At 36.7% G+C, this 25,729-nt stretch overlaps 1 protein-coding gene across 1 annotated transcript; it reads right to left on the bottom strand.

The window, feature by feature from the left end:
• Positions 1-718: 718 nt before the first annotated feature.
• On the bottom strand, positions 719-23,245 carry LOC103479741 (activin receptor type-2B). Its single transcript, XM_008434361.2, has 11 exons — positions 22,101-23,245; positions 17,159-17,366; positions 14,267-14,382; positions 11,645-11,796; positions 11,347-11,490; positions 11,064-11,207; positions 9,694-9,842; positions 8,001-8,115; positions 6,491-6,629; positions 6,152-6,282; positions 719-4,757 (listed from the first exon to the last, which is right to left on the bottom strand). Exons 1-11 carry the CDS (start codon positions 22,150-22,152, stop codon positions 4,563-4,565), a joined length of 1,545 nt encoding a protein of 514 aa, XP_008432583.1. The 5' UTR covers positions 22,153-23,245; the 3' UTR covers positions 719-4,562.
• Between the last annotated feature and the right edge of the window lie 2,484 nt (positions 23,246-25,729).

Genomic DNA, 25,729 nt, shown 5'->3' with positions numbered 1-25,729 from the left:
TTCAATCTGTCCTTTATTCCTTGTCGTTTTGGAGGYTTTTACGTTTGTACTTATACTATAGAAATGTAGGAAACTGGAAATTTAAGTATGGATAGGTTTTGAAATGTAACATAATGTATATGAACCCTGAACGATTCTATTGATGGATACCTTCACTCATCTTGTTTAAGCTGAAAAGTGAAATAGATCTTAATACTGTCAGAGGTAAAAGGTCAATTATCTTCCCATCAGCTCTGATCAGTTTGTCTGAGAAGTGTTCTTTCATTTTAAAGCCATTTGTTTGTATATATAAATAAATAATTTATATCTACAACACAATTAAGTGCTACTTTGTTTTGGTCTGTACATTCATTCATAACATCTGACTAAAAGAACATCTGTCGTATATTTGAAGTGAACTTTGAACACTTTAAAAGGGCTAAACATTTGGGAAGTTTTTGTTCGAAAAAATATGACAGTTTTACATGGAAAAATGTGCAGGCAACCTGTAATAAAAAATGTGTCTAATATAAAGGATTATTTAAGAAAATAACAAAAAACAAAATCCATTCCAAATATTGTCCCAGTTAAAAATTAAGAACCAACACTGCTGACACCCCTGCTGCCATCTAGTGTACATGAGCACCCATAGACCTTAGTTTTACTCCAACTGTMTCAGCAATGTAGCAGTACCTTCACACAGTTAATCATGAAACAAATTCAAAAAAATAAATCCAACTAAACTGTATTATCAGGATTTATCTTTATTTTCATATACAAAAAGATGAATGTATTCTCATCTAGTTTATAGTTCTAAGCATTTCAATGCACAGATAGTTTTCATTCATACCGATTTAAAGAAACCAACCAACAACCACACACATGCGCCCACACACACGCACAATTCACATAAACAGGGAAGGTCACATAGTTCCAACATTCGTTCACACTATAAGAGAAAAAAAAAATATGCTGACTGCAAATGAAAAAGAATAAAATAAAAACTATGATTTTGCTTTCACAGGATCCACACATGAAAAGGAAGAAACCCTTTACATTTAGCAAGTAAATATATAYACAATACTTGACTTTTTTAATATATTTTTTGTTGAAGATGAGACTGACTCCGTGTTAAGTGTTACTAAAGATACTGCATGAGGTAACATGGTTTTTTTCGGTTCAGAAGAGCTGGGTGTAAGACAGCATTTGGAGGTAACAAGCGGTCACGGCAGATTTTAACCACATGACGCGCCGTTTGCCTGGCACGATTCGAAAAAAAAAGCACCTGGGCCACGTTCAGCTTCCGCACTAAAGTTTTAAACGTGTGGGTTTGTTTTCTTTGTCCTGCCCATCAACAGACGCCCATCAGAGGTTGATCCAGGTGTGAGGAGTTGTTCTGTGTTGATCTGCAGAAGATAACTGTTAAGTCACAGCTGAGTTTATTAACTATTGCTGTATAGTAAATATTGCTGGACCCTTGGACCATGCACATGGACACTGTCAGCGTGAATCCCGACGGTGCTGCATCAGTCAGTCATGTGGCTACAAACACAATGATGGTTTTYCCAAAARAAAAMAAACAAAAAAAACACTCAAAAACATTGTTCAGTGTCGACTTGATTATTTTCCCCAGAATTCCTTTTTACCAAAACTGCACATCAGCGAGAGCTACAGACCACTGTTTTAAGGAAAGAAAAATAATCACTACCTTTCCACACCACTAATCAAAGCACAACACATGAGCCTGTGTGTTGTCCAACGTGGCTAAACTATCACTATAAACAGGTCAGAACATCACATCAGCAGGTTACTATTGAGGCAATACTGTTCAAACAAGTGGCCAATCACAGAAGCCGCCACACCAAACCATAAAAATATTTGTTCGATTTTCTTTTTGTTGGTGATATACACGCTAATTTTTAAATGCCAGTGCCACCCTCACAACTTCTAAATAAGATGAGTCAATATCATAAACCACTGAGATCAGCAACACTTCTCTTAAAATYAGCAGAAACCACAGGGCTAGATAACTTAGATGGATTGGTAGCAATAGTGTCAATAAATCTCTTTCTGTAACTGAAAAACAGAACTGCAAATGCCCTGATTCTTTACAAGTGCATCTCAGAAAATTGGAATATAATCAAAAAGTCAAATTACAGGTTTGTTACAYGTTYTTGTAATTTAGTTGCTCATTTCTKTTAACTCCTATTATTATAGCTTACAGCTAATGAAAACCCAAACGCTAGTTTCTCAGAAAGTTAAAACGTTGAATGAAATCAATTAAAAGTATTTTTAAGGTTAATAAAAACATTTTTCTTTCCTTCCATTAAAATGCTGGGATAAAACACTGAACAGACATTTTCTTTAGTGACCTTTAGGATTTTTAATTTTAATACAGAAATGTCGTGGCCATGTTGAGGCCAACACAATAATGGAGCMGACTGCTGACTTGGCAGATGTTCAGCACACCGTCATTGAAACTCCTCCACTAGGAGGGCAAGCCACAAAAGGTCATTGCAAAAGTAGCTGACTGTTCAGAGTCCTGTGTGGAAGCATAATAATGGAAAGTCCAGTGGAAGGAAAACATATAGCAGAAAAAGAAGCACAGATTGGCACAGCGGCTGTCCTGACCAAGTATTGAGGGGAATATACTGTACTGCCTATTAAAAAAAAWTTTTATTACTCATGTAGTAGTCAAACTTTCTGAGAAACTACAATTTGTGTTTTCATTGGCTGTAATGTACAATCAACATTAAAATACAAATATAAAATATTTCCTTCTGTGAATTTTAATAATATCTGAGCCTCACTATTTGAATTAAATGAATTTTCGAAGATACTCAAATTTATCAAGATGCCCCTGTATATAAAATGTAAAATAAAAGAAAAATAATATTTAAGTATTAGGCGTCTGTGTATAAGCATATTTACAGGAATCTGCCTCTCTTCTTTTTACATTTGTAGGGCATATACATTGTGAAAAGTGGTCAGGTTCTATCAAAAATGGAAAAAATTAAATCCAAATAAAGACAGAGGCCATCCACCTGCAATAAATCCTCTCAACTACTAAAACACAATAAAATACATTAACACAACTCGATATACATGTAGAAAAAGCCTGAGGTACTTGTCAGAATATCTGAGGTCAGTCTGGAAGAGTAAGCAGCTGAAGGCTTACCCAGTCAAAAGGAAAAACACAAAACTAAAAAAACTAAACTAAAAAAAACAAAAAAACCCACAAAAAAAAAACAGGTTATTAGCCTCACATAATATCATGGATAGTTAGTGTTACATTAACAAACAATACATGTACATCTACAAATCCTTGAGTATCCTGGAATAGTCACAGCAGCATAACGGACATTCAATGTATGGTATTCATATTATGGTACAACTATGGCATTGCATTTGAGACAAAGGCAACCAATTTGAGCTCTCCTTGCATGACATACAGTGACTGAGGTATCTGTGGACCCGTGTCCGACTGAGTCTAGTAACCAAACACAGATGACTTAAAAAATAAAAAAGAATGCATGACAATCACAAGGATAAACCCTCAATTACCTGTTCATCGTCCTTACTTTAAAAACACACACTCTCCGTCTCAAATCACTCGGATTCTCTCGCGCTCACACAAATGCATACAGATAAAATTAAGAATGTGTAACATTGCAACTCCAGACAGCATCCGTCAATGCCCCTGGCACTGGCAAAGGAGTAACTCTGAATTTTAGCAATTAAAAAAAAAAAAACAATAATAATAATCCAGGAATATGTCCATGTTAGCTAGCTGGATAGCTTGGCTCTCAACTTATAGAAATGTTCCAAAGAAGCCTGCTGGATACCTGAGAGGTAGTTCCAAGGACAAGACATCTGCCCGAAATCTTCAGAAAGTCCAAAACGTCCAATGTGACTGCTCAGTTTGGATTTTGCTCCCTCCCTTTAAAAAGAAAAAAGCTGTGCTCCGTTCTCTCTCTCTCTCCCGCTCGCTCTCTCTCCATCTCATTCTGAAGAATTCACAGGTCAGAAAGAAGGGAGCACTCTCCAAATGTATAAATCGAGAAGCTTCGACCCCTGAGGAAGATGAATATATTTTTGTTTAACAGTCTCAATGTTTCCTCCGAGGTGTGCAGCGTGTTGTCTGAGGTTTGGAGCGAAGGTTTTTCCAGAATTTGGCCGCAGACGGGAACTCCGACAAAGACAGCAACTCATGAGGAAAAAAGAAAAAAAAAGAAAGAAAAAGACTAAAACGTGAAAGAAGTACATGCGGTACCGACGACGTTTAAGGTTTGACACAGAGGTGGGTGTAGGATGTGTCCATCGCATAGCTTATTACTATTTCAACTACAGCAGATGGATGCGTTAGTAAACACAAAGGAACATGAAACAGAAACAAAATACCAGTATTGAGATAAAATAGCAGCTGCATATAAGTTGCTAGGGTGACAGGGAAGGGAGGTGGGACTGAGTTGTTAAATATTAACGAAGATCCGCTGAGTTTGGGTTTGAAAATTAAAAACAACAACAAAAAAAACAAAAAAAAAGAAAAGTCAAGAGCTCAGGTGAGGCAAGGTGTCACCCGTTTAGGTACTGGACTCTTTGGGAGGTAGGTCCTCGTTGATGAGAGACGTCACAATGGAGGCGGGGCTGTCTGAGGTAGTGCTGCCTATCGTCCTGGCGATCTGGCTGATGCGCTCCTCCACGCAGCCGGCTGACAGTCGGGCCTCAGCGTCGTGGTCCCAGCATTCCTCGATGGTCTCGCACATCTGACTCAAGCCCTGCAATCAAAGACGGAGCGGGAGGTTTCAGTGGCATCTTTGGTAAAAACGTAAAAGACTACATTCACCTCAGGCCTGGTTGGATGTTATACAACAGATGCTAACTTTCGTGCTATTAGTGGATAACAGCCAGTTAGAGTATTTTTCCAGTGTTTAATAAACACTATTCAAGTATTTAATAACCAAAGTGGTACCACATAAACGGCTTAATAGCGAAAAGGTTTTACTTTTACCTACAGGTACATCTAGAAAAGCAATATAAAAAAAGTTCACATTTTTTGTCACTTATTTCAGAAAGTGAATTTCATACTACTACACAGTGTGAAATACTTCAAGCACTTATTTGTTGTAATCATTGCTAATAGATATAAAAAAAACTTCTGTGTCTCGGAAAACATGCAGAAGAGCAATAAAAAGAACATCTTAAAGAGAAATGTCAAGTTTCTGAAAACTGTTTATTTCTATGCACGAACAGCTGGTTGGAACTTTTTACACAAGTTACTGCATCAATCCAGAATGCCATGGCGACAATCCTTGTGAAGCTCCAACAAACTGAGATGGACTTTGCTCGACAATCCTGTCAAGGCTGTGGTTATCCCTGTCAGGCCTTTTTTTTACCCAACTTTTTCCTTCCACTCAACCATCTATAACATCACAGCATTATTTCTACTTCTTCAGCAATTACATTTTTGTGGCTTGCTATCCTTATGAATATTATAATTTTATGAGACAGAATTTGGAGTTTTCACTGTGTGTAAGCCATAATCATCAACATTACATGTAAATAAATGCTTGAAATATTTCACTCTAAATAATGAATGTCTATCATATACAAGTGTAGGCCTGTACGCCGTCAGCCAGATTAACGCTGTGTTTGTTAGACTCCATCAACACAACTTCCTTTTATACCTCAAAATAAGCATCTTAAGCCGAGTGTCCAGCTGAGAGCACCTACCTTACCGTCCAGGGCTCATAATAGCTCTCACTCACCACACCGTAATATTGCGTCTTACAAACTAGCCATTGGTTCAGCCCCCCCATCTATTTTAGGTAAAATACTAAATGCTTATAATCTATTCAAAACCATGTTCTTCGTTTCTTCAAAATATGAGACTAACAGGGGTCATAATGCTCAAACTTCAGTAATTAAAATCGTGCAGGCAGCAACTGCAGTTAGAGTGACAGCATTCACTTTGACAAGGCATATTGTGACGTTTAAGTATTGGGAAATTTTGCTACATCCGTAGTACATTCATCAGTTTAATAGTCCATTCATTACAGATGAACAAAAACATAACGAGTTCAGAGAAGTGTGAAATTTAAGTGGATTTACTGGAAATACGGATGCAGCACATCCTGGTGCTGGAGTTGGAAATTCCTCCATGATTACTCACCGGATGTTTGAGCCAGCAGTCCTTGATGGCTGGACGCATCTTTTTGTGCACGACCACATCCTGGAGGTCCTCCAGGGAAGGATGCTGACCTATTTCATCCTCAAACGGCAGCATGTACTCGCCAACTGTACCTGAGGAGAAACAACAGGTTGATAGAGTGGAAGCACAACAAACAACCATCAGAACAGAGAATAAATAACGTCTAACGTTGAGTATTTGGCCCTGATTGGACAGCTCCACAGACAAAATAAAAACAAACCCCTTGTTTGCCAATACCACCTAAAGCAAGATGACCTTTCACCCTTTGGTGAAGTAACATTCCTGCACTGTTTGACTTACCGTCTGTCTCTGAGCAGCGGGACACCAGCTCCCAAAGCACCAATCCCATTGCGTACATGTCAATCCTCAGGAAGGAGTCCCGCTGAAAGTTAATGGCTCCCTCCAGCACCTCCGGAGCCATGTAACGCCTCGTACCGACCTGAAAAGAAGAACAGACTTCAACAATCTTCAAATTCACAAAGACACGCATTTCAAATAGTCTGAACGAGAGCAGCTTTTTCTGAAAACAGACATGTTGCAAACTCTTAAATTATACCCCAGGATTTGGGAGTCAGACTCCTCAATGCTCCCATTCTGTAATAATTTAAGTCGTTTGAATGATTCATGAAAAAAAAAAAAATCAAATTACAGCAACCAAATGTACAAAAAATGAGTAAGAGGTGCTCCAAATATAGTCCACTGTAAAAGTACTCATGTAGTAAGCACAATCCTAAATGTTTGTCATTATGATATTATTTCTAGACCAACACTAAGTAGTGCTTTCAGGTGCATCTCAAATAAGAATAAATGYTCCCATCAGACTCATTTGTCAGATTAAAAGTGCCTTTTGAAAACGGCAGGAAGCATGCGTTTCTTTATGAAAATGTTTAGTTTGATGTAATTTTCTAATTTTCTAAGAAATTAAATGTGTTTTCACTAGCTGTCAGCAACAAAAAATTATAAGTAACAGAAAAAGGGCTTTGAAACATCAGTCTGTGTGTAATTAATACATATAATATGTTTTACTTAACGAATTGGGTTGTTGGAATAAATTTAATTTCCAATAATAATTTATAAAGATGCCCCTGTACTTGGTTTTCCACGTTTTTTTTACAAACAAAAATCTGAAGGTGTTAAAAAAAAAAAAAAAAAAAAAAAAAAACTGCTCCAGCATTTGCTTTAATTTCCTCAAATAAAGTCAAACATGACGAATTAAATTCAGCGGCCCCATGTATAATGAACAGAATGTGTAAATGAATCAAATATTTCTAGCTTTGTACATCACAACAGAAAATGTTTGGCAGGACTGCAAATATACAGACTTGGTCATCCACTGAAACTCACAGGTAAGGTAATTGTAGCCTTAATCAGAGTAACAGCTAAGACGTCCAAAATAACTCTGGAGAAGCCGCAGAGAGCCACACCTCAGGTGGAACAATCTGTTCACATGACAACTAATGGTTTCATACTCCACAGGTCTGACCTTTATGGAACAGGAACAACAGGAAGCTCTTTCTTGAAAAGCAGGAATGATTCTACATTCTGTAGAGATGTTCTATTTCGCAAAGAAGGCTGGCCAAAACTGCATTTTTTTTTCTTTTTAGAGATCAACAGAGGTGATAGAGAGATATTGCCAAAAATGTGGCCCCACAATTGAACGTGTGAAAGCAACACACCATTTTGTAGTGGTCTATCACATGAGGTTCCAAAATAAAATACACTGAAGTTTGTGTTTTGAGGCGCATGAATAAATTGCACTACATGTATAGTGGTGACAATAATAAGAAACCCAACATAAAGTTCATCCTACCTGGCCATGAGTATCTCCAGGAGGCTTTCCTGGTTCGAATCGCACAGCAAGCCCAAAGTCCCCAATGACTGCAGTTAAATCATCTCGCAGTAGCACATTCTTACTCTTGAAGTCCCTGGAGGATTTATTTCACAGCAGCCATTAAAATACCTTTTTTAATGGAGGCGTTTGGTCACAGCAGTCACATAATTTAATGCAGATGCTTTCAGAGAGGGAAACAAATCATTCAAGCACAACCTGGAAAGGGGAAGATCTGATCTGAAATAAATCAAACGGGAACCATCAGAGATTTAAAGGGGATGAATCCCGAAATACGTCAAACAGAGAAGAGAAAAGCGATTCATGTAAAACAAATCGGCGCAGAATTTTGTACCCAACAGAGATGGCAAGAGGAATGTAACCATTGTATTTGAAAGAAGTTGAGAAAATATTTTTTTTCAAACGCAGTCGAAAAAAAGTYATGTTTGGAGCGATTCATAACAAAACTAATTATGCACCAAATAACCTTTCCATTTCTGATCAGATGCTCCAACAGATGTAGACAAAACAGAGTGAGTGTAATTTTAATACTCTAGTATCCGTTTCTTTTCATAAAAATATATTTAAGTCATTTTTTAAGACAAACTGCATCTACACCATCTGAAAAACTGCAGTCTAGGTTCTTTCATACAACGTCCCGTGTCAAAAGGTGGGACTAACGCTGTTAATAAATACAAAATTAAAAAGAAGATGGTGAGCATGGCTCAAGTATGATCAGGCTAAAGATTCTGCAAAGACAATGCATTTTCTCTGACACTGTTTCCACTTTGTCGTCAACTTTCTCAGCTTAGTGAGAAAGATGCGACAATGAAAAACTAAAACTACACCAATCGGAGTTAAAAAGAAATCACATTTCGGCAAGTAATTTTAGAAAAGGTTCTCCTGCCAATAATACAGAGAAAACACAAAAATGTGCTTTGTTACTTAAGTTTGAACCAATTTGACATGCAGAGCAAGAGCAAATCAATTTAGCAGATGTCTACATGTCTGTTTTATATCAGAATTATTAGTCGTAATAATGCTGTAATTTCCTTTTAGCAGCATTCTCAGTAGCTGCTGCTTTTCTGTTGAATAAATGTTCATGATCTACTTATTTAACTTTTCGTGTCAATCAAGTTCTGCTTTGAAATGATGGCATTTTTACACAAGGTCATGATACATGCCTATTGTGCACCATTTCTTTTTAGTTTTTTTGCTTGACTTCAGTTCAGCATACTATTCGTATTCTAGCCTAACAACCAATTGAAATACAAAGGCTTATTCCAGGTAGCAAAGAGAGGCTGAGAGGTGCATACGACATGCTTTACACCATTGAGCATGAATCATAAAAGCTGAATTGAGAAGTGTACAAAATCTATGATTGAAAAGGGTAGGTAGATTTTGCGTAGCTCCTTGTAACAAGGACTTTGAGGTGCGACTTAAACTTACAATGCATCCAAACAATCATTAGAACATTTTGTAGTGTATCTAAAACAGCTGCTCCATTTTCATGTACAAACATGCATTTTTAAAACTGCAGGTCCTTAAAACCTAGCATTCGTAGAAGATTAAAAGTTAAAAGAACAGGGTTTTGTATGAGAGCACATCAGGAATGAATGCATGTCATCCATTAAACTGAAATAGTGCTCGTCAGTTTCTTTCTTTCTTTTCTTACCTATGTGCAATAGTAGGTTTGGGCCCCTCCCCCTTGTAGCTGGGAATGTCTTCATGAAGGTAGGCCAAGCCACGGGCCATGGTCTCTGCTATGTGACACAGCTCAGTCCAGGTCACAGTGTTGCCCTTCAGGTGGTCCGTCAATGAGCCCTGCACACACAAAACGGACCAAAGGTCAACAGGTCAGGTGTGAACACATACACAGGGGTTTTTAATCCRTTTTGAAACAGACTGATGCTGCAAAGCTGTCAAAAATGGAGCCACAAAGACAGACTGTTCAACCCACCAAGAGTTAGCAAATGTTCAAGATGCATCTACATGAAATGGGATCGCACCTGAAAGTCAATTTACTTCAGAACTCGACTCAGAAAATGTGAACCCTCAACATAAATCCATTACAAAATGCGAGGTATATCAGGTATGTTCATTAGTTTTGCTGATTATGGATTAAAGTTTCTGAAAAAGTCAAAAGTTCATTTCTCTGTTAATTAGAGCACAAAGTCAGAAAGTTCTGGATTTTTAACACAGAAATGTCAGCCAACTGAAACACTCAATGAATCCTATATGCTGCTCAACATTGTTTTCTTTATACTTTGACACAATCAGAATCTTTACCAGTGAAAAGTTTTGGCTTGTTGTTAAGAATGTTGATGACTTTTTACTAGACAACTGCCAGACCGGCAGTCTTCCTCCAACAGAACATATCCTTCAGTGTTTAAATTATTTTACTTATTTTATTTGTGTGATATTCTAAATGTATGATCAACTGATTTTTTTTTTTGTTTTATTTAGCTGTAATGCCTATACCAATCATTATAAATACATGCTTAGCATATATATACACAAAGAAACTGTATAAATCATTAGCTTTGCTTTTTGAACTAAATTAGAAAAATATAATAACATTTTGATGCTATTCTAATCACTGGCCTGCACCATTGTAAAGTAAATAAACTGCAATATTAGGCAGAAATTAAGCAAAAATGGTGATATTTTTAATTGTAACAAGCATGCAAAGGTATCTAAATCAATAGATACTTAAGCCCTGAATAATATTCACAGCAAAAGATGTTTATGTAACCTAAAAATTTACCATTTCAGTGGCTTTGTTAGAAAAAAATAAGCAAATTTAAGTGGCTGACAACTAAAGAAGAAGGAATATTTTTAGAAAAACTTGCAAAGATTGTGGCATAAATCAGAACACAACTGTAGTTTTTCCTGACACAAATGGTATGAATTAAAAATCTTCCCTAGAAAGTTTAGTTGTTTTTGTTTTTTTTTTATCAGGTAAGAAATAAAACTACCCAGCAACTCTTCATCATGTAGAAGTCTGCTTATATTCTGTAAAGAGATAGAAAACTGAATTCTCACCCTCTCATGAAACTCTGAAATAAGCCACAGTTCCGTCTCCAGATTGGTTCCGTGCTTCTCTGCGGCGATGTAACGCAAAATGTTTTCATGTCGCATCCCCGGAGTCAAGAAGATGTCCCGCTCGTTCTGCCACGACTGCTTATCCTGCAGAAACAAGCATTCGTGTTCAGAGATTTTTGGTTCAAATAAATCCTTCTGTCACCGTAGGTTTATTACTTAATACACAGGGATGGAAAATCAAAAATTTCTAAGAAAATTTCAGCATTTTGGTATTCAATTGTACCTGAACTGGGAAGATTTTTACGGCAACATATTCGTTCATTAGCTGTGCTTTCCAAACACAACCAAAGCGCCCCCTGGCTTTGATTTCCAGCAACTGCAGTGGTTTCAGACCCACCAAAGGGGACGGGGGGACCAGTCCAGGATCCTGATCAAAGAAACAGACAAGTTTCAAGTCAACTAAACTCATAAAAACACATATAATGGGCTACATATTAAGAACCTATAGCAAGTTACGCAATATTTTAGACATTTTCAATCATCTCTATAAAAAAGTCAGAGTAGAGAGTGGCCCGTCTCACCTCGCTCAGATCTACGTGGCCGTAAGGAGGCTTGCGGTGGCGGTACATCCACAGCGCCAGAACCAGGGCCAAGGACAGGACGCACAGTGGCAGCAGAGAGTACACCAACACGTTGAGCATTGATGGCATGCGGGGTGGAGGCCGAATTTTCACTGCAAGCGACAAGCAGAGCAATTTCAGAGTGTCGGCTACATGACCTGCCGCTTTAGACAGCTTTTCAAAACTTCCTCAAAGAAAACGAGACCTGGTTTTAAAAAAGAGATGTTACTGATTTAAAAAAATGACTTTTAACATCAACTGACATTTAATAAATTGTTAATATTTAATTTTTGTCACCAAAAAGTTACATGAACTTACGCATCTTGGAGATAATAAATGGAGGTGGCCGAGACTGACACAGACTTCTCAGAACATAATGCTCGCAAACATTAATTTAATGAATTAATGTAGGAATGTAGCAGACGTTGGCCATGAAAGCAGAACATTTGGTGCAGTTTCCTTTATATAGAAAGTATTTTCTAATTCAAATCACATGTCCATGACATTTATAGAATTTTGTAAAATATAAACTCAAAACAAGATTCTTTAAATTCTGTTTGTTGATGAGTTTGCAGGCTGAAATGACGTTTCTATTTTTTGACGTTGATGCTTTCAGTATAAACTCAGTGCTTTACCTGCTGATCACCACTTAGAGATGTTCAAACTAGCCAACAGACGTTGTGCGTCATCATTACAGATTTCGGGCAGGTACTTTTAATTATTTCAGACTAAACCCAGGATTCTATTTTTTCTTTATCATTGAATTGGGCTGTCCCATTTAATGCCTTAACCAAATACAGCTTGTGGGTTAAAAAAAAAAAATCAATAAAACTTCTTGTAAGAACCTTTTATTTTATAAATTAAATGCATCAGTAACTCTGCAGGGAATGCAAGCTCACCATAACTAAAGCACCAGTACAAATAATAATAATAAAAAAAGTCTAGATACCTGATGGTGTACTGTTTGTGCTGTTAGGCCACCAGCAAATGTGATGTAAGCAGCAGCCAATATTTTTTTTTGAATCCTTTTTTTTTTTTTTCCACTGATGAGGTGTTTCTAAAATATTTTTAAACTTTTATAGTAATTTTAACAGAAGAGAAGACCATTTGCTCCTGTTGCATCTGGTGAAGAAATGAGCAGGAATGGAGGATAGAATGGAACTGCAATAAAATATGCTATGAGCCAAATTCTCAAACAAGTCAAATTAAGAATAAACATTCAAGCGTAAACTTAGAACTGAAGCAAAAGTTTCCATATGAAAATGTGAGCAGGAACAAGAAGTGACCTGGTTAAACACTGAATCTGCATCGTCCACTCCCACATGCTCAGGAAAATTTAACTGACCAGTGGAAACTACCGTTTAGAGCTGAAATAATCAATCAAATAAATTGTAATTAATCTGTTATTGAAAGTTATTCCATTTATTGCATAAGAGTTAAGGCTATTTGCCGAAAGAGCAACTAAGTCAGTAGCAATTAAGCCATAATTGTACAAAACGTATACATTTTCAATTGAAGTTAACAAAAAACCTTCTTTATCAGTAAATATGTTCCAACTGTCCTTTGCCTCAAAATGTTAAACTGCAGACTAAAGAAATTATGCATTTGCATTTTAGGCAATAAAATGTTTATTTTTCTTACTTTAAATGAATTAGTTGAATTACTTGTTCATTTTTATATAGTATAAAATAAATTTAAGTGGTTAAATGAAAAATCTGCACAATGTGTCCTTTTTTAATCCCAATAATCAGACTAATCAATAGAATACTCGATTAGTAAAATAATCGTTAGCTGCAGCCCTACTACTCTCGTAACCATAGAAGCCGTCGCTGTCAAGAAAATGAGAGACTGCAGCTTTGAAAACATCAAATATGAGTGACTCCAATGGAGCACAATTACAATACTAATGTAGACCATATTATACTGATTAAATGCAGCGTGGGATATTACGGCACTTCAAAGCTACTGAGTTTTCAAGCATACATACTGATTTTAATGAAGTGACGCACAATGACTCAGTATAGAGAAGCAGCCTATTCTTGCATGCATCTGTGACAGATTCAAGTAGCTTCTGTGTAATTCAAGATTAAATACAAAAACTAAAATATACACCAACAGCTTAAATACACTTATGACAGCACAGATGTTTCATATTAGTTTTTAATCTGCTACGCTGCAAGACGAATTTAACACGTAGAAACTAAGCAATCAAAAAGGTGAAATAAGTCACTATGTTAAAGATCACAACATCCCAGTCAAGAGTTTTACCAGCTTAAAAACTCAAATGTTGCTATTCCATATTTATTACCTAGTTTTCATCAGTTTGTTTCATTGTCAACTAGGAATAAAAAAAACTATTTAAAAAAATATAATACAATGTATATTCAAGATCAACTTTAGTCTTTAAAAAACAGAAAATCACCATAAAAATCTGACAACACTGGCAAAGAAGTGGATATTGTAACCAGTGCCCCATTTAGCAGCTGCTAAAGTGCGTAATAATAAAGCACTATGACCCAAAAGTGATGTCGTGTTATAATCAACAGCGTTCGCTGTGCGTAGGCTGGCTTCATCACCACTCACCTCGGCTCCGGCTGCCAATCAAGTCAGGAAGGTGAGTGAATCGCTCATTGCAGTAGTTTCCTTCACAGCAGCAGAAGAACACCTGAGGGTTTTCCTCCATAGAGACACACTCTTGCCTAAAACATATGACAGAAGACCAAAATAAATACATTTTTGGTGTTTCATAAATTAAGCCAGCTGAAACTAGTTAGAAGGGAGTTTGTCGTTTGCTGTATAAAATCCTCTGAACACTAACAAAAGGAACACAAACCAGACTTCTCGTTCGCAAACTGTGACTTTGAACGCCTTTGGTGGACTATCAGATAATGTAGCACAAAACATCTCAGTAACTCTTGTCAAAGTGTCTGGCAAAGTACTATTCAGTTGCTGTCAGTGTGTCAACAACCTATTAAAATGAGTCCAGGTATGAAGGATGCGAACTCTGACATGGTGTATTTACATTCAACACTCATGTTTAAAAGATGTTCCTTCTTACATTGACAAAGTCAACAAATAAAGACTTCTCACTGAGCTGGTTGAAAACATTCCGTTTTGAAAGGCAATAAAATAGCCTTGATCACATTTAATTTATTTTTGCAGTATCTTTAGGTACTTTAGGTATCAGAGGGGAAGAAAAAAAAAAAAGGAAGAGACGCAAATGACTTTCCAACACTCAGAATAACCTGAAAGTCACTGCGTGTCATAAACTAGATGGCTATTTCAGTTTTTTAAAAACACGGGTTAAGATGAATATGACTTTTATTCTATTTGTGACATTTTCCATTTTTAAACCACTGGGTCCAAGCCTAACAACTGCAATATACAGGCTAGTCAAGCCTGGACTGCACCATTATATTTTATATTGATTTATGTTAAACTTTTTTTTTTTTTGTCAAAACAAAAAAAATCTCATTTAGTTGCTATAAATCACACATCTTGTTCTAGTGTTTTGTCGCAAGTCAAACTTATTGAACTTGCGCAAGTAGAATAAAAGACTTCAAACATAAAGCTGATGTGCAGCAGCACATTTACCTTTGTTTCGTCAGAAGCATATCTGACAGTGGAGTCTCGTTATACAGGTTCTGAAATTGGCTCTCTCCCAGAGATGCAATTTTTGCCCATTCTTGTTTTCATTCAAAACCAGGAGTTCAAGGTTTTCTCTTCCAAGAAACTACAACTTTTAATACAATAATAAATTCTACTGGCAAGAATTTTTTTTCTCTATGCTTCCTGTTCTTTATTTGCTTAAAATATCTAACAGCAACTTCCGATCTTAAACCAACCAGGGAGAAAAAATGTTTTTTCAGATAACGGAACGATCAGTTACGTAAAGGTTAGTTACCGTTATAAATGTTTGGACAGTTTCTCTCAGTTTTTGAATGCTGTGCAGCTTGTTGGATTTTTGCTCTCATCTCTTTTACTTTCTGACAGTTGTTATGATGTGTAACCATAGCAACGATGTATTGTTTTTACAACTGGGAGCAGCTAATTAGCATCTCAAAAACTACAGCCCCAAATCCCAGAGGAGTTGAAAAGGAGGCTTCACGGATGCTGAGAAGACCAAAGAGCAGAGAAAGGGGGGAGGAAGTTCAAACTAGGACTGCAACGATTCATCAAATGAATCGAGGAACTCGATTTTTAAACTATGTTTTATTTCATTAAACTATGTTTTACTGTTTAGCATACTGTGTTCTGGCCAGATGATTATTTGCTTTGCGCAAATTCCCTCTGGAATGAAAAACATTGTTTTTAGTTGAACTAAGCAATATATATGAAGGTATAGAAAGATTTTTTTTTTTTTAACTTTGGGTTTCAGTAACCCAAATGATTTTCAGCCTATCCTCTGTACTTTTCATGTAAAAGACTTTTCAATGAAAAAAACWAAGTGTCAGAGTGACTGGAGTTTTTTCCTGAATTTGCGGTGGAAACGGGAATAACTTTGACCATACTAAYGAGACAGACAAATCTGTTTCAAGRATACTTCCAGGATTAAAAACGTGAGAGCTGAGATATAGACGCTAAAGAAGTGCCATACCTTACTCTTATTAAAGAAACACTGCTTTGAGCAGCCTATAGCATCAAAATGAAATTAAATTTTTTCGTAACCTGTAATAGTCAGTGTATCAACTTCTAAACAATAGGAATAACTGTTACTTTACTGATTAAAAAAAACCTGTCACAGTGTGAGAAATGCATGCATGCCAAGGCCTAGCTTCAGTATGGGCTGGAAGAACGACCTGGAAAGAGTTACTTTAATAAGGCTTTGTAATTTTAATGCAATTAACAACATGTTAAAATCAAGCTAATGTACCAAAGCAACAAAGATTTCACGTAATTTGTAGCCAATATTTCTCCCAACTCACTAAAATCTGGAGTGATTGGCTGAGAGAACARAGCCATTCTCTATAAGGTTAGAATGTCAAATTATTCAAAGGCAGAAATAGGAGGGAGATGTGTTGTTTACAGAGCATCTAAAACAAAAATACTGCCCACTTTTAAAAGTGACTCACATATTCTATCATTTTTACGAGTCCCATAATTGAACAAGAATGATTTAAACGTTCTCGGAGTTTTTAATACCGAGCTGACAGAATTTATCTTTTAATGATTTGGGATGTTACACCTTTGCAAATTTACAAAAAAAAACAAGTCAAGATGCATTTTAAACATGTTGGAAACACAACACAAGTGTATGTCAAGGCACCAAGGCTTAAAGAGATAGAATACAAAAAAAATCTGTATTTGTTATGAAACTATCGACGTCTGTTTGTAATGTTTGAACAATGGAGTTGGGACAACTTCCCCCAGACCAAATGTGGATTCTGGAGATGCTCATTCTGCTGCCCCAGCTGTCTGCTGATTTGGGTAAAACTCAGACACCCCACAATAAAAATGCAAATGTGTTGACCTGACCTATCATAGCAGTTGAAGTCATCCAGCCAGCAGCCTTTCTTCACCAGCTTGATGGTCCCTGAGGAGTTGAGCCAGGAGGCGTAGCAGTGCAGCCGCTTGTCCTTTTCCCCCTCGCAGCGCTCAAATCCACTCTGGTTGGTCCGCTCTGTTCGCCAGTTATCGTTGTAGTACACACATTCTCGGGTCTCCACCTCTCCCAGACTGTACCCTGATGTGGACAGAAAGTCTTGGTCAGCAATGCATCGCAATGAACTGAAACGGAGCGGGCGGAAGCAGAGACAAATGGCACAGGATTCGCTCTGCGCTACAAACGAAACATCGTGGAGCAGAGACGATCATCTCTCTGGCACGTAGCCAGTTTTGGGAGCTCTCTGGTAAAAATGAACAAGAAAAAAAAGAAGTTCCTCTGGGCTAAGAAAATGTTGCTGAATACTGGCTCAGCATAATCCCATTGACTAAATGATCTATTGAGAGAAGAAAAAAGCTAAATGCTCAGAGAAATTATCAAATTTAATTAGCTATAGAACAATGATCTGCCTGCTGTTGTATAGAAACCTAGCATACAGTCCAACACTACTCCTACTATAATGTTTTCCTAAAATATTCCCTCATTGAACTTTGTTATAATTAGGTAATGTGCAGAAAATGCTACAAAACTTTGCAAAATGTGTAGATGTGGCATGTATCTGTATTTACACATCTTGAGCAAATACTTTGTAGAATCAGCTTTTACTTTTTTTGGTGTACACATTTGGCAACAGACTCTCCTACTCCTCTAGAGTTCTTGTCTTCTTGGCCAGTTCTCTGTTAAAGTTTGACTTTTCCCAGCCTGTCGGTTTTGATGGATGACCGTGGATAAATAGTGTATCATGAGATTATCGCAGGACGGCAGGGAAATATTCACTGGCGATCCAATGTCCCAAAAGAAAAGGAAAAAATCCAATGATATTGAGGAACTAGGGCTGGGCAATTCATCAATAACAACAGATATATTGCAATAGACGTTTGATCAATATCAATAGAAAATACGTCTGACAGAATGTTCAATAATTTCGCTGAACTCTGATCCAGAATCGCACAGCATTCTGGGGGATGTAAGCAGAGGAAGCAAGGCAAGTGGCATCAACTAACTCTCTCAATTTGGTTACCTAGCAACAACCTGCTGAGTAACTTACGCAACAGCAGTTTCATGTTCCGTCACCGTGCATCATAACTACTTAATAGTTTAAAAAAAACGAAGTGGAGTGAAAGGAGAAAATGAGTGTAGCAACTCTAGAGGAAATTGTGAAATAAACAGAAAATGTCACAGCAAAAGTTTAGCAGTATTTCAGATATTCAAAACAAAAAACATAACAATTATTGATATTGATTGATAAGAAATCCTTATAACTCGATATGTTTCTGAGCCAAAATTTTGACATGTTACTTTATCCATAAGTTTTAGAACCTCAGCCACATCCAATATGGCCATTAAAGGCCCATTCAACTGGCCAAATGTATTAAAAGATATTCAAAACTCTTCTTTGCAAATGTGATACTGCAATGAGGATTATAATTTGATATAACGCGTTGCTCTAATTCAAAGATTGGCATGTTTTCTTTATTAAACAATTCTACAGTAGAAATTTTCTCCCTGATCTGGCAGCTGTGTTGCCTGGTCTTTATGGTCACACAGCAGCTTTATTTATACCAAAATGGACTCCATTTCCTCATTAGTTTTACATTTTATTTAGGTGTGCCAGAGCAAAAAGGCTAAATGAATAATTAATGTCATACTTTCATACTTTTTTATGCACCACACATTTTAAAAATGGAATTTTCCCTCCACCTTCAGTTAACCACTACCATGTGCATCACATAAAGCTACAATAAAATACACTGAAATGTCAGGTTACAATGTGAAAAGATTCAAAGGGTGTGAATACTTTTATAAGGCACCAAGTAAAAATGCAATGGTGTTTGTAAGGGCAGATAATGTGCTCTTTAAATGACATGTTTCTAAAATAAATGCGCTCGTTGCCTCAGCTGAAATGTGATAAGAGATAAGAGAAGCCAATCTCTAAATGCAACAATAGAAAGCTGTAGATAATGTCCCTACAGACTCTGATGTTGGACACACACTCAACACACAGCGTACAGAAGCAGATGACATGTTGTGAACGTCAGTCAGAATATAGCTTGGACATTCAGGCTCAATCTTTGTTCAGAAGGAAAAAATAGAGCCTGTCTCTTTAAATCCCTGCCTATAGGAGCCTGCCCATCCCCCAACTTCACCCCCACCAACCCATTACACACACACACACACACACACACACACACACACACACACACACACACACNCACACACACACACACACACACACACACACACACACACACACACACACACACACATTTAGCTGTCCAGCAGCACACAATAGACTTTATTCCATCATACAGGGGATGCATGAAATGACCAAACACCATGCTCATTACGCAGGAGGGACAGAAGAAAAGATATTAAAGCCAAGCAGACGCATTCATTTACACTCTTTTTACAGCAGTGATGCTCAATGCTCCACTGAGCCGAGATGGCATTTCTGATATCTGTGGTCACGTGATCCAAGAGGACTTTTACTACAAGATCATTCCCCCCCGAATCCTCCCTCCCCCTCTGTCACTTTACTGGGTTTTTATACCACAAACATGAATTCTGGAGAAGCAGCTTAATTTATATATCCTTCCTACTCTTCATGCCCGGGTCTATAAGCCATGGAGGTATTAGGGGCAGAGATAGTTAAATCTCTAAAACAGCTTCTACACCAGCTGTAAAAAAAAAAAAAACTAGGATAAATGTATTGATCATAAAAATATATCTGTTGAGCTTAAGCTGAGGCAGAATAGTGTATTCACATGTGGGGCAAGAGGGGCGAACGGTCACAAAAACTCACTAAATAAGAGAGGGAGAAACAAACAATCATCCATGCTTAGTTCACATGGTTCCAAGGGTGTGTAATGGTAACTTCAGAGCCRAAAATAATTCTCCCCTAAATCAGCTGCTGTCCGTGTTGATCAAATACCACAGATTTACCGAAGAACAATAAATAAATGAAATCCTGACAGAAGTGTTTTTCACAGGTTCGCGCACAGGCCGTAGTCAGAACAGAAATGAGGACAAGAGATGGAAAACGACACTCGCAAAACATAATGTTGGATTTAAACATTAAAAATTGGATTCTGATTTCACTATGGAAATTATGACAATACTAGCATATTATTTAGAAGGTACATAACCAACTAATTGAATTGAATTCAAATGAATGATGGTAAAGATCATTTTGATTGTATAGTTTGTATTTCCATGCAAAAATAAAAAGACAAACTGACAATTGAGACATAAAATCTGAAGAATGAGTTAAGTTTTTCAATCTATCACGATAACAGACTTTTTGGTGAGCTCTTTGTTTGGAAATACGTATGAGTCGACAGCCTTAAAAGGCTTAAAAATGAGGTTTTCAATAGGTTTGCACATGAGCACATGCCTAATTAGTCCACAAAATGTCTGGTTTTTATCAAACTATGGAAACTGTTCCATCTCATTGTTTAAATGTAGCATTAAGGTTTACATTGAAAAATATCAGCAGATTTTTTTGTTTAACATATAGCACTGTTTGTCACCATTTTTAATGTTGAATAAATATTTCATAGTAAAGAAGGTGATGTTGTAGTCAAGAGTAGAAGTCAATTGTTTTGTGATTATGGATCATAACACTGCACAGCTATCAAAGTAAATTAAGAGACATAAACTACCCCAAAATTACAACATTTAGGTTATAATTTAAACCAAAACATATAACCCTTGTATCAGTTGAAATATATTTCCCTTCTCTTTCACAAGAAATTCTCTCTTTTGTCACACCATTGTCTTTTTTGTTACCAGGATGCCATGTAAAAGCTCAGCTTGCTAGCAATTTTGACTTTAGCATTAGCACTGCTGCTAAATCAGAATGACTCCCAGTTTGTGCACTCAAGACAAGGAATCCAGACAATAGAATCTAACTATGTTTAAAAATGCAATAAAAAAAAAATACAAGTTTGTTTTCTTCACCAAGAGAAAAAGTATGAAGGCTCCCACTGGCGAAATTTGTGCATCAATTTGTACTCACCAAGGGGACAATTGGTATTTGAATGTTCAACTGCTGATAAAAAGTAGCATCATATAATCTGCTCACATACTCCAATAAATATCTACCAACAGCAGGTTGATTAAACTTGGTTTGGTTTGATCAATACTTATAATCAGCTCTTTAGAGTGAACGGGACATGAAATACTTTTCAACAAGCCAAGCGCACAGAATTGCAATGATTTTATTTCTACATACAAAATGTACGTAGAATTAGATAAATGTCAATGCAGGACTATAAAATGGTRTAGTATAACAGGCTAATCCATAGCGAATAAAACAATTGTAGGATTTATTACCAAATTAAAAGTAGCGAATGTTAGAATTTAAGATTTCACAATTTATATTCTTGAATAAAACAGACAAATGTCCATGGGTAAAACGTAATACCCACCAAAGTTCTTTTTTTATAGTGTATAAGGTTTCAGGATGTTGATGCAGCTGCTGCCTTCTATTCCTGCCACCGTTGAGGAAGGCGAGCAACAGTTTTAATTTTGGAAATTTGTTCAACTTCTTAACACAGAACTATCGTGTTAMGTGTATTTTAAGCTTTGGGCGAAATAAAGACGCACCTTCTAGTAAATACATTTCAAGAGAGAAAATTAGAGTAGCGGTCAAAGAAGATTATGACCGAGAGATTTAAAGCCCGGCTGAATGGCAGTGCCAGTAAAGTTTAACCGAGGGTCGACATTTCAGACAATTGCGATCTTTTTTCGACGGAAACCTTCGCATATTCACCAACAACAACAACAACAAAACAGAAAATAACAGCTGCTTACCTGCGCACAAAGTTCCCAGAAGAAGTGAGCAAGTCAGCCATGAAAAAGACATGTTCCGCTTTAAATACAGGACAGAAATTTCGTCCTCTTTCTTTCGCGAACATTAAAACTCAGGTTGGCCAAAAACATCAGTCCAGGATCAAGCCGACCACAGGCCTMTCCAGTCCCTCCAGCAGCCTAACCACCACCACCACCTCCTCCTCCTCCACCACCACCACAACGCGTATCAATAGCCGCGACGCTGCAACAATGTTGCAAAGAAAAGGAGCGATTAATTGACTGCCGGGGTGTTAGTCCGCGAAAAGGTGCCGCATTTCGCATCGGAAACGGCTCCACGAAGCAGTTGAAACGTCCGGATCGATGTCAGGACGCTGTTTTTTGAGGTTATTCGCTGGAATAGTAGCACCGCTGCGTCGGGGAGGTCGGTCGGGGGTTTACATGCATGTTACTGATCTGTGTCCAAAATGGCTTCTAAATGGGGAATGGGCTGCAAACAGGGAAACCCGGATGTGTAAACACAAAGGGGGGAACTCAGGCAGCCACAGAGTGACCTTAACGCGACACCGCGGATTAAAAAAAAAACATCTCTTCAAATTATGACTTTATTCCGACGTCCTGTCGATGATTATCACGTTTTCTTTACACACTCAGGCTGAATAGTATAGCGCCGAAGAGGAATGTGAGTTCCGGTGTATTTATATCGACGAGCGATAGGGGAATTGGGCTTTCTTTTATCTATGTGAAGATTTTCCACTGTACTTTTGAGTTCTTACACCTAAATGTTTTATTTTTTTTTTATTAATGTTTAAGGGAGACCGCGGTTGGTTGTGATAGTTTTTACGCTTTTATAGTTTGTTCATAATTAGGAAATACCTACATAATGATTCCTTAATTAAAACAATRCTTAAGCTGCTGGGCTAGAATATTTTTAATTGTAACAAAATTTTAATTATGTTTTTTTTTTCTTTTACTGGTCAGACTTTTTGGTAAATCAATCAATCAAAATTAGATGAAAGGTGGTATCCAATTCTAACCCAAATGATGATTTTTATCTGAGGAAAATAAGCATTATAATGTTGTTAAAGTGACTGTAGTGCTTTTTTTTTTTCTCTTCCACAGCTACCTTAACAATAAGAACACAGTTGTGCAGTCGGGTCTTTGTCAATTTCCTGTTTTGCACAATCTGCTGTTATAAAGATCACTTAATAAAATGTCTTACCAGTTCCTGTTTGTGGTTTGGGTTGATGATATTGAGGCACAACAACAATGCAACTTCAATACAGTTTTCCTGTTTGCCAATTTGTATCAACATTTTGCTCATCCTTTTGTACTTGTGCTACAAACAAACCTCGTCATGCCAGTTTGCTTAAATGGATGTTAGTTTACAGCTTTAGTAATAGTTTTACACATTTTGAAGATAAAAATGTGTATAAAAATGCTCAAATTGTGCATGATGTGGGTTTAATACACTTATCTATCACGTTGTTCAGTAAAACTACCTCTTGTGATGTCATCTACCTAAATACTCATGAAGCAGGATTAGCAGTCTGTTCCTCATGGCAACTTTTTAAAATCCTGCTATGGAACTCAATGCTTCATTACCCATCTGTGTTTTTCGGTCAGTGTGCATTTGTTGATGAAACATTAATATTCCACTAGATACTGTCTTTAAAAAAAAAGTCTTTTATTCTTGTCAGATAACGAATCAATACAAAATTAGATACATTTCTATGCACTCTGAATTTTAAGCATTAATTTGGAAAAGTGATAATTTACCTCGATTTTATGTACGGACACAGAAACTAAGGAATTTACAGCATTTTAAGTCTTGAAAATATGCAAACAATAGAACGCATGTTTAAATTCCTATACAAACCCAATTCAACCAATCATATCCRAGTTCTTGACAAACRTTWWAGCTAACTACTGTATGATTTCAGCTTTCTAGAGGAAAGCTAAATAAAGTCAAAGCTTTTACTCTCAGATTTCAATATATGATTTTCAAATGATTATTGCTGTGTTAGCATTTAATGCAAAACAAAACCGAGTAAAAACAATTCTGATCTACAAACGTAATGAAATACTAGCTTTCTTCAAAGCTMTGTGTATGATCCATAAAATAACCACCGCAAAATGGACAAATGTGTGACACTGTCAGAAAGTCACAGCACCTGGAGTGTGTCAGTTGTGGCAACCAACTTTATCTACTCTACTGAGTCTAATATAATAAACTCACCCTATTAGAATAGGGTGAGTTATAGAATAGGGTGGACTAAATATTATTGGACTAATATTTAGTCCAATATACATTATAGTTTAATCCAAAATAAATAAAAACATGTATGCATTTAATGTAGAATCTTAATTTTTTGGCATTTTTCTTGTGATATTCCAGTAAAGATGCCACAGGTCATAGATTAGGATAATTTTTGAGTTTTTTTTCTGTCTGAATGATCTTTTATGCATTWGTGGCATATCTATAAATAGCTGCCCCAGTTTGGAGTAACATGATACAATAAATGCTAATTAAAATGCATTCGTTCCATTTTCCCACTTCACCTCTGCACAGTGCTAGACATTAAATTTACCAAAAATAAAAAAAAGGAAAAAAGGACTATATTGTGGCTCATATTAGAAGAAAGGAAACTTGTCTTATTTTAAAACAGAAACTACATGGCAATTATGTTCCCAAATATTCAGGTTATTTCATAGTCTGTCATTTTTCACAGATTAATTTGACTCAAAAAATACAATCTTATATGCCATAAATRCTGAGTTTATATTCTGGTTGCTAATAGTCCCATTTAATCTGTTRTTTATTTGTGTTTTGTAATATTGCACACCTCACTGTTCTGCCTCAGTCCATTGCTCTTTTGCACAAAATAATCCCTTTCTTTGTAATATAGTTCAGTACAATGCTTAGTCTTATTGCACTACCAATAGGTTCATCATGTGAATGAATAATTMTTTAATAATAATMATCATAATAACAGTATTWGCACAYTTTAAAATAAGAATTGTGTGTACATATTCATTTTTTTGTCCAGACAGGGTCAATATTTGTTCACTCTCTCAAATATTTGGTTGAATGGCCTTCCTTTAGCGATTTGCATCTCAACCAAATGCTTTGTGAAGCCACCAACAAGCTTCTGCTATAACTGGCTGCATGTTTGCAGCCTTTGCAGAAATGGTTGCATTCATTCAAATTRGTTTGTTTCCTTCAAGGAATGCGGCTTTTGAAAAATAGTCCACRCATTTCTAGAAGGGTTGAAGTTGGAGCTTTTGAAAGGTTAAATGTTTAATATYAGCCTACCGTATCCATTCCTAAAGCAGGGTTCATCTGTGTTCGTCTCTAAAGCACCCAACAGCGAAGCMCTTCAGTCATCCAGCCCACACTGTCGCCTTTATATGAAAAGAAAKAGATTGCTGTATCTGCTGAGCCTGCTGGTTTATTTGTAGATCATGTGAACATACAGTAAATATTGTCAGGCATTGCTTTGAATTGTTCTAACACATGAACATAATCTCCTTCATGAACTGGCTTCAGCTGTACATTCCAAGAAAAATAGACTTGGAAACGTGTATCTCTTGTGCCTGAATCTAACGTTTTATGCACACGCACACACACA

Source organism: Poecilia reticulata, linkage group LG17 (genome assembly GCF_000633615.1).
Source record: "Poecilia reticulata strain Guanapo linkage group LG17, Guppy_female_1.0+MT, whole genome shotgun sequence".
Lineage (NCBI taxonomy): Eukaryota > Metazoa > Chordata > Actinopteri > Cyprinodontiformes > Poeciliidae > Poecilia > Poecilia reticulata.
This window is presented reverse-complemented; position numbering and strand designations above follow the sequence as displayed.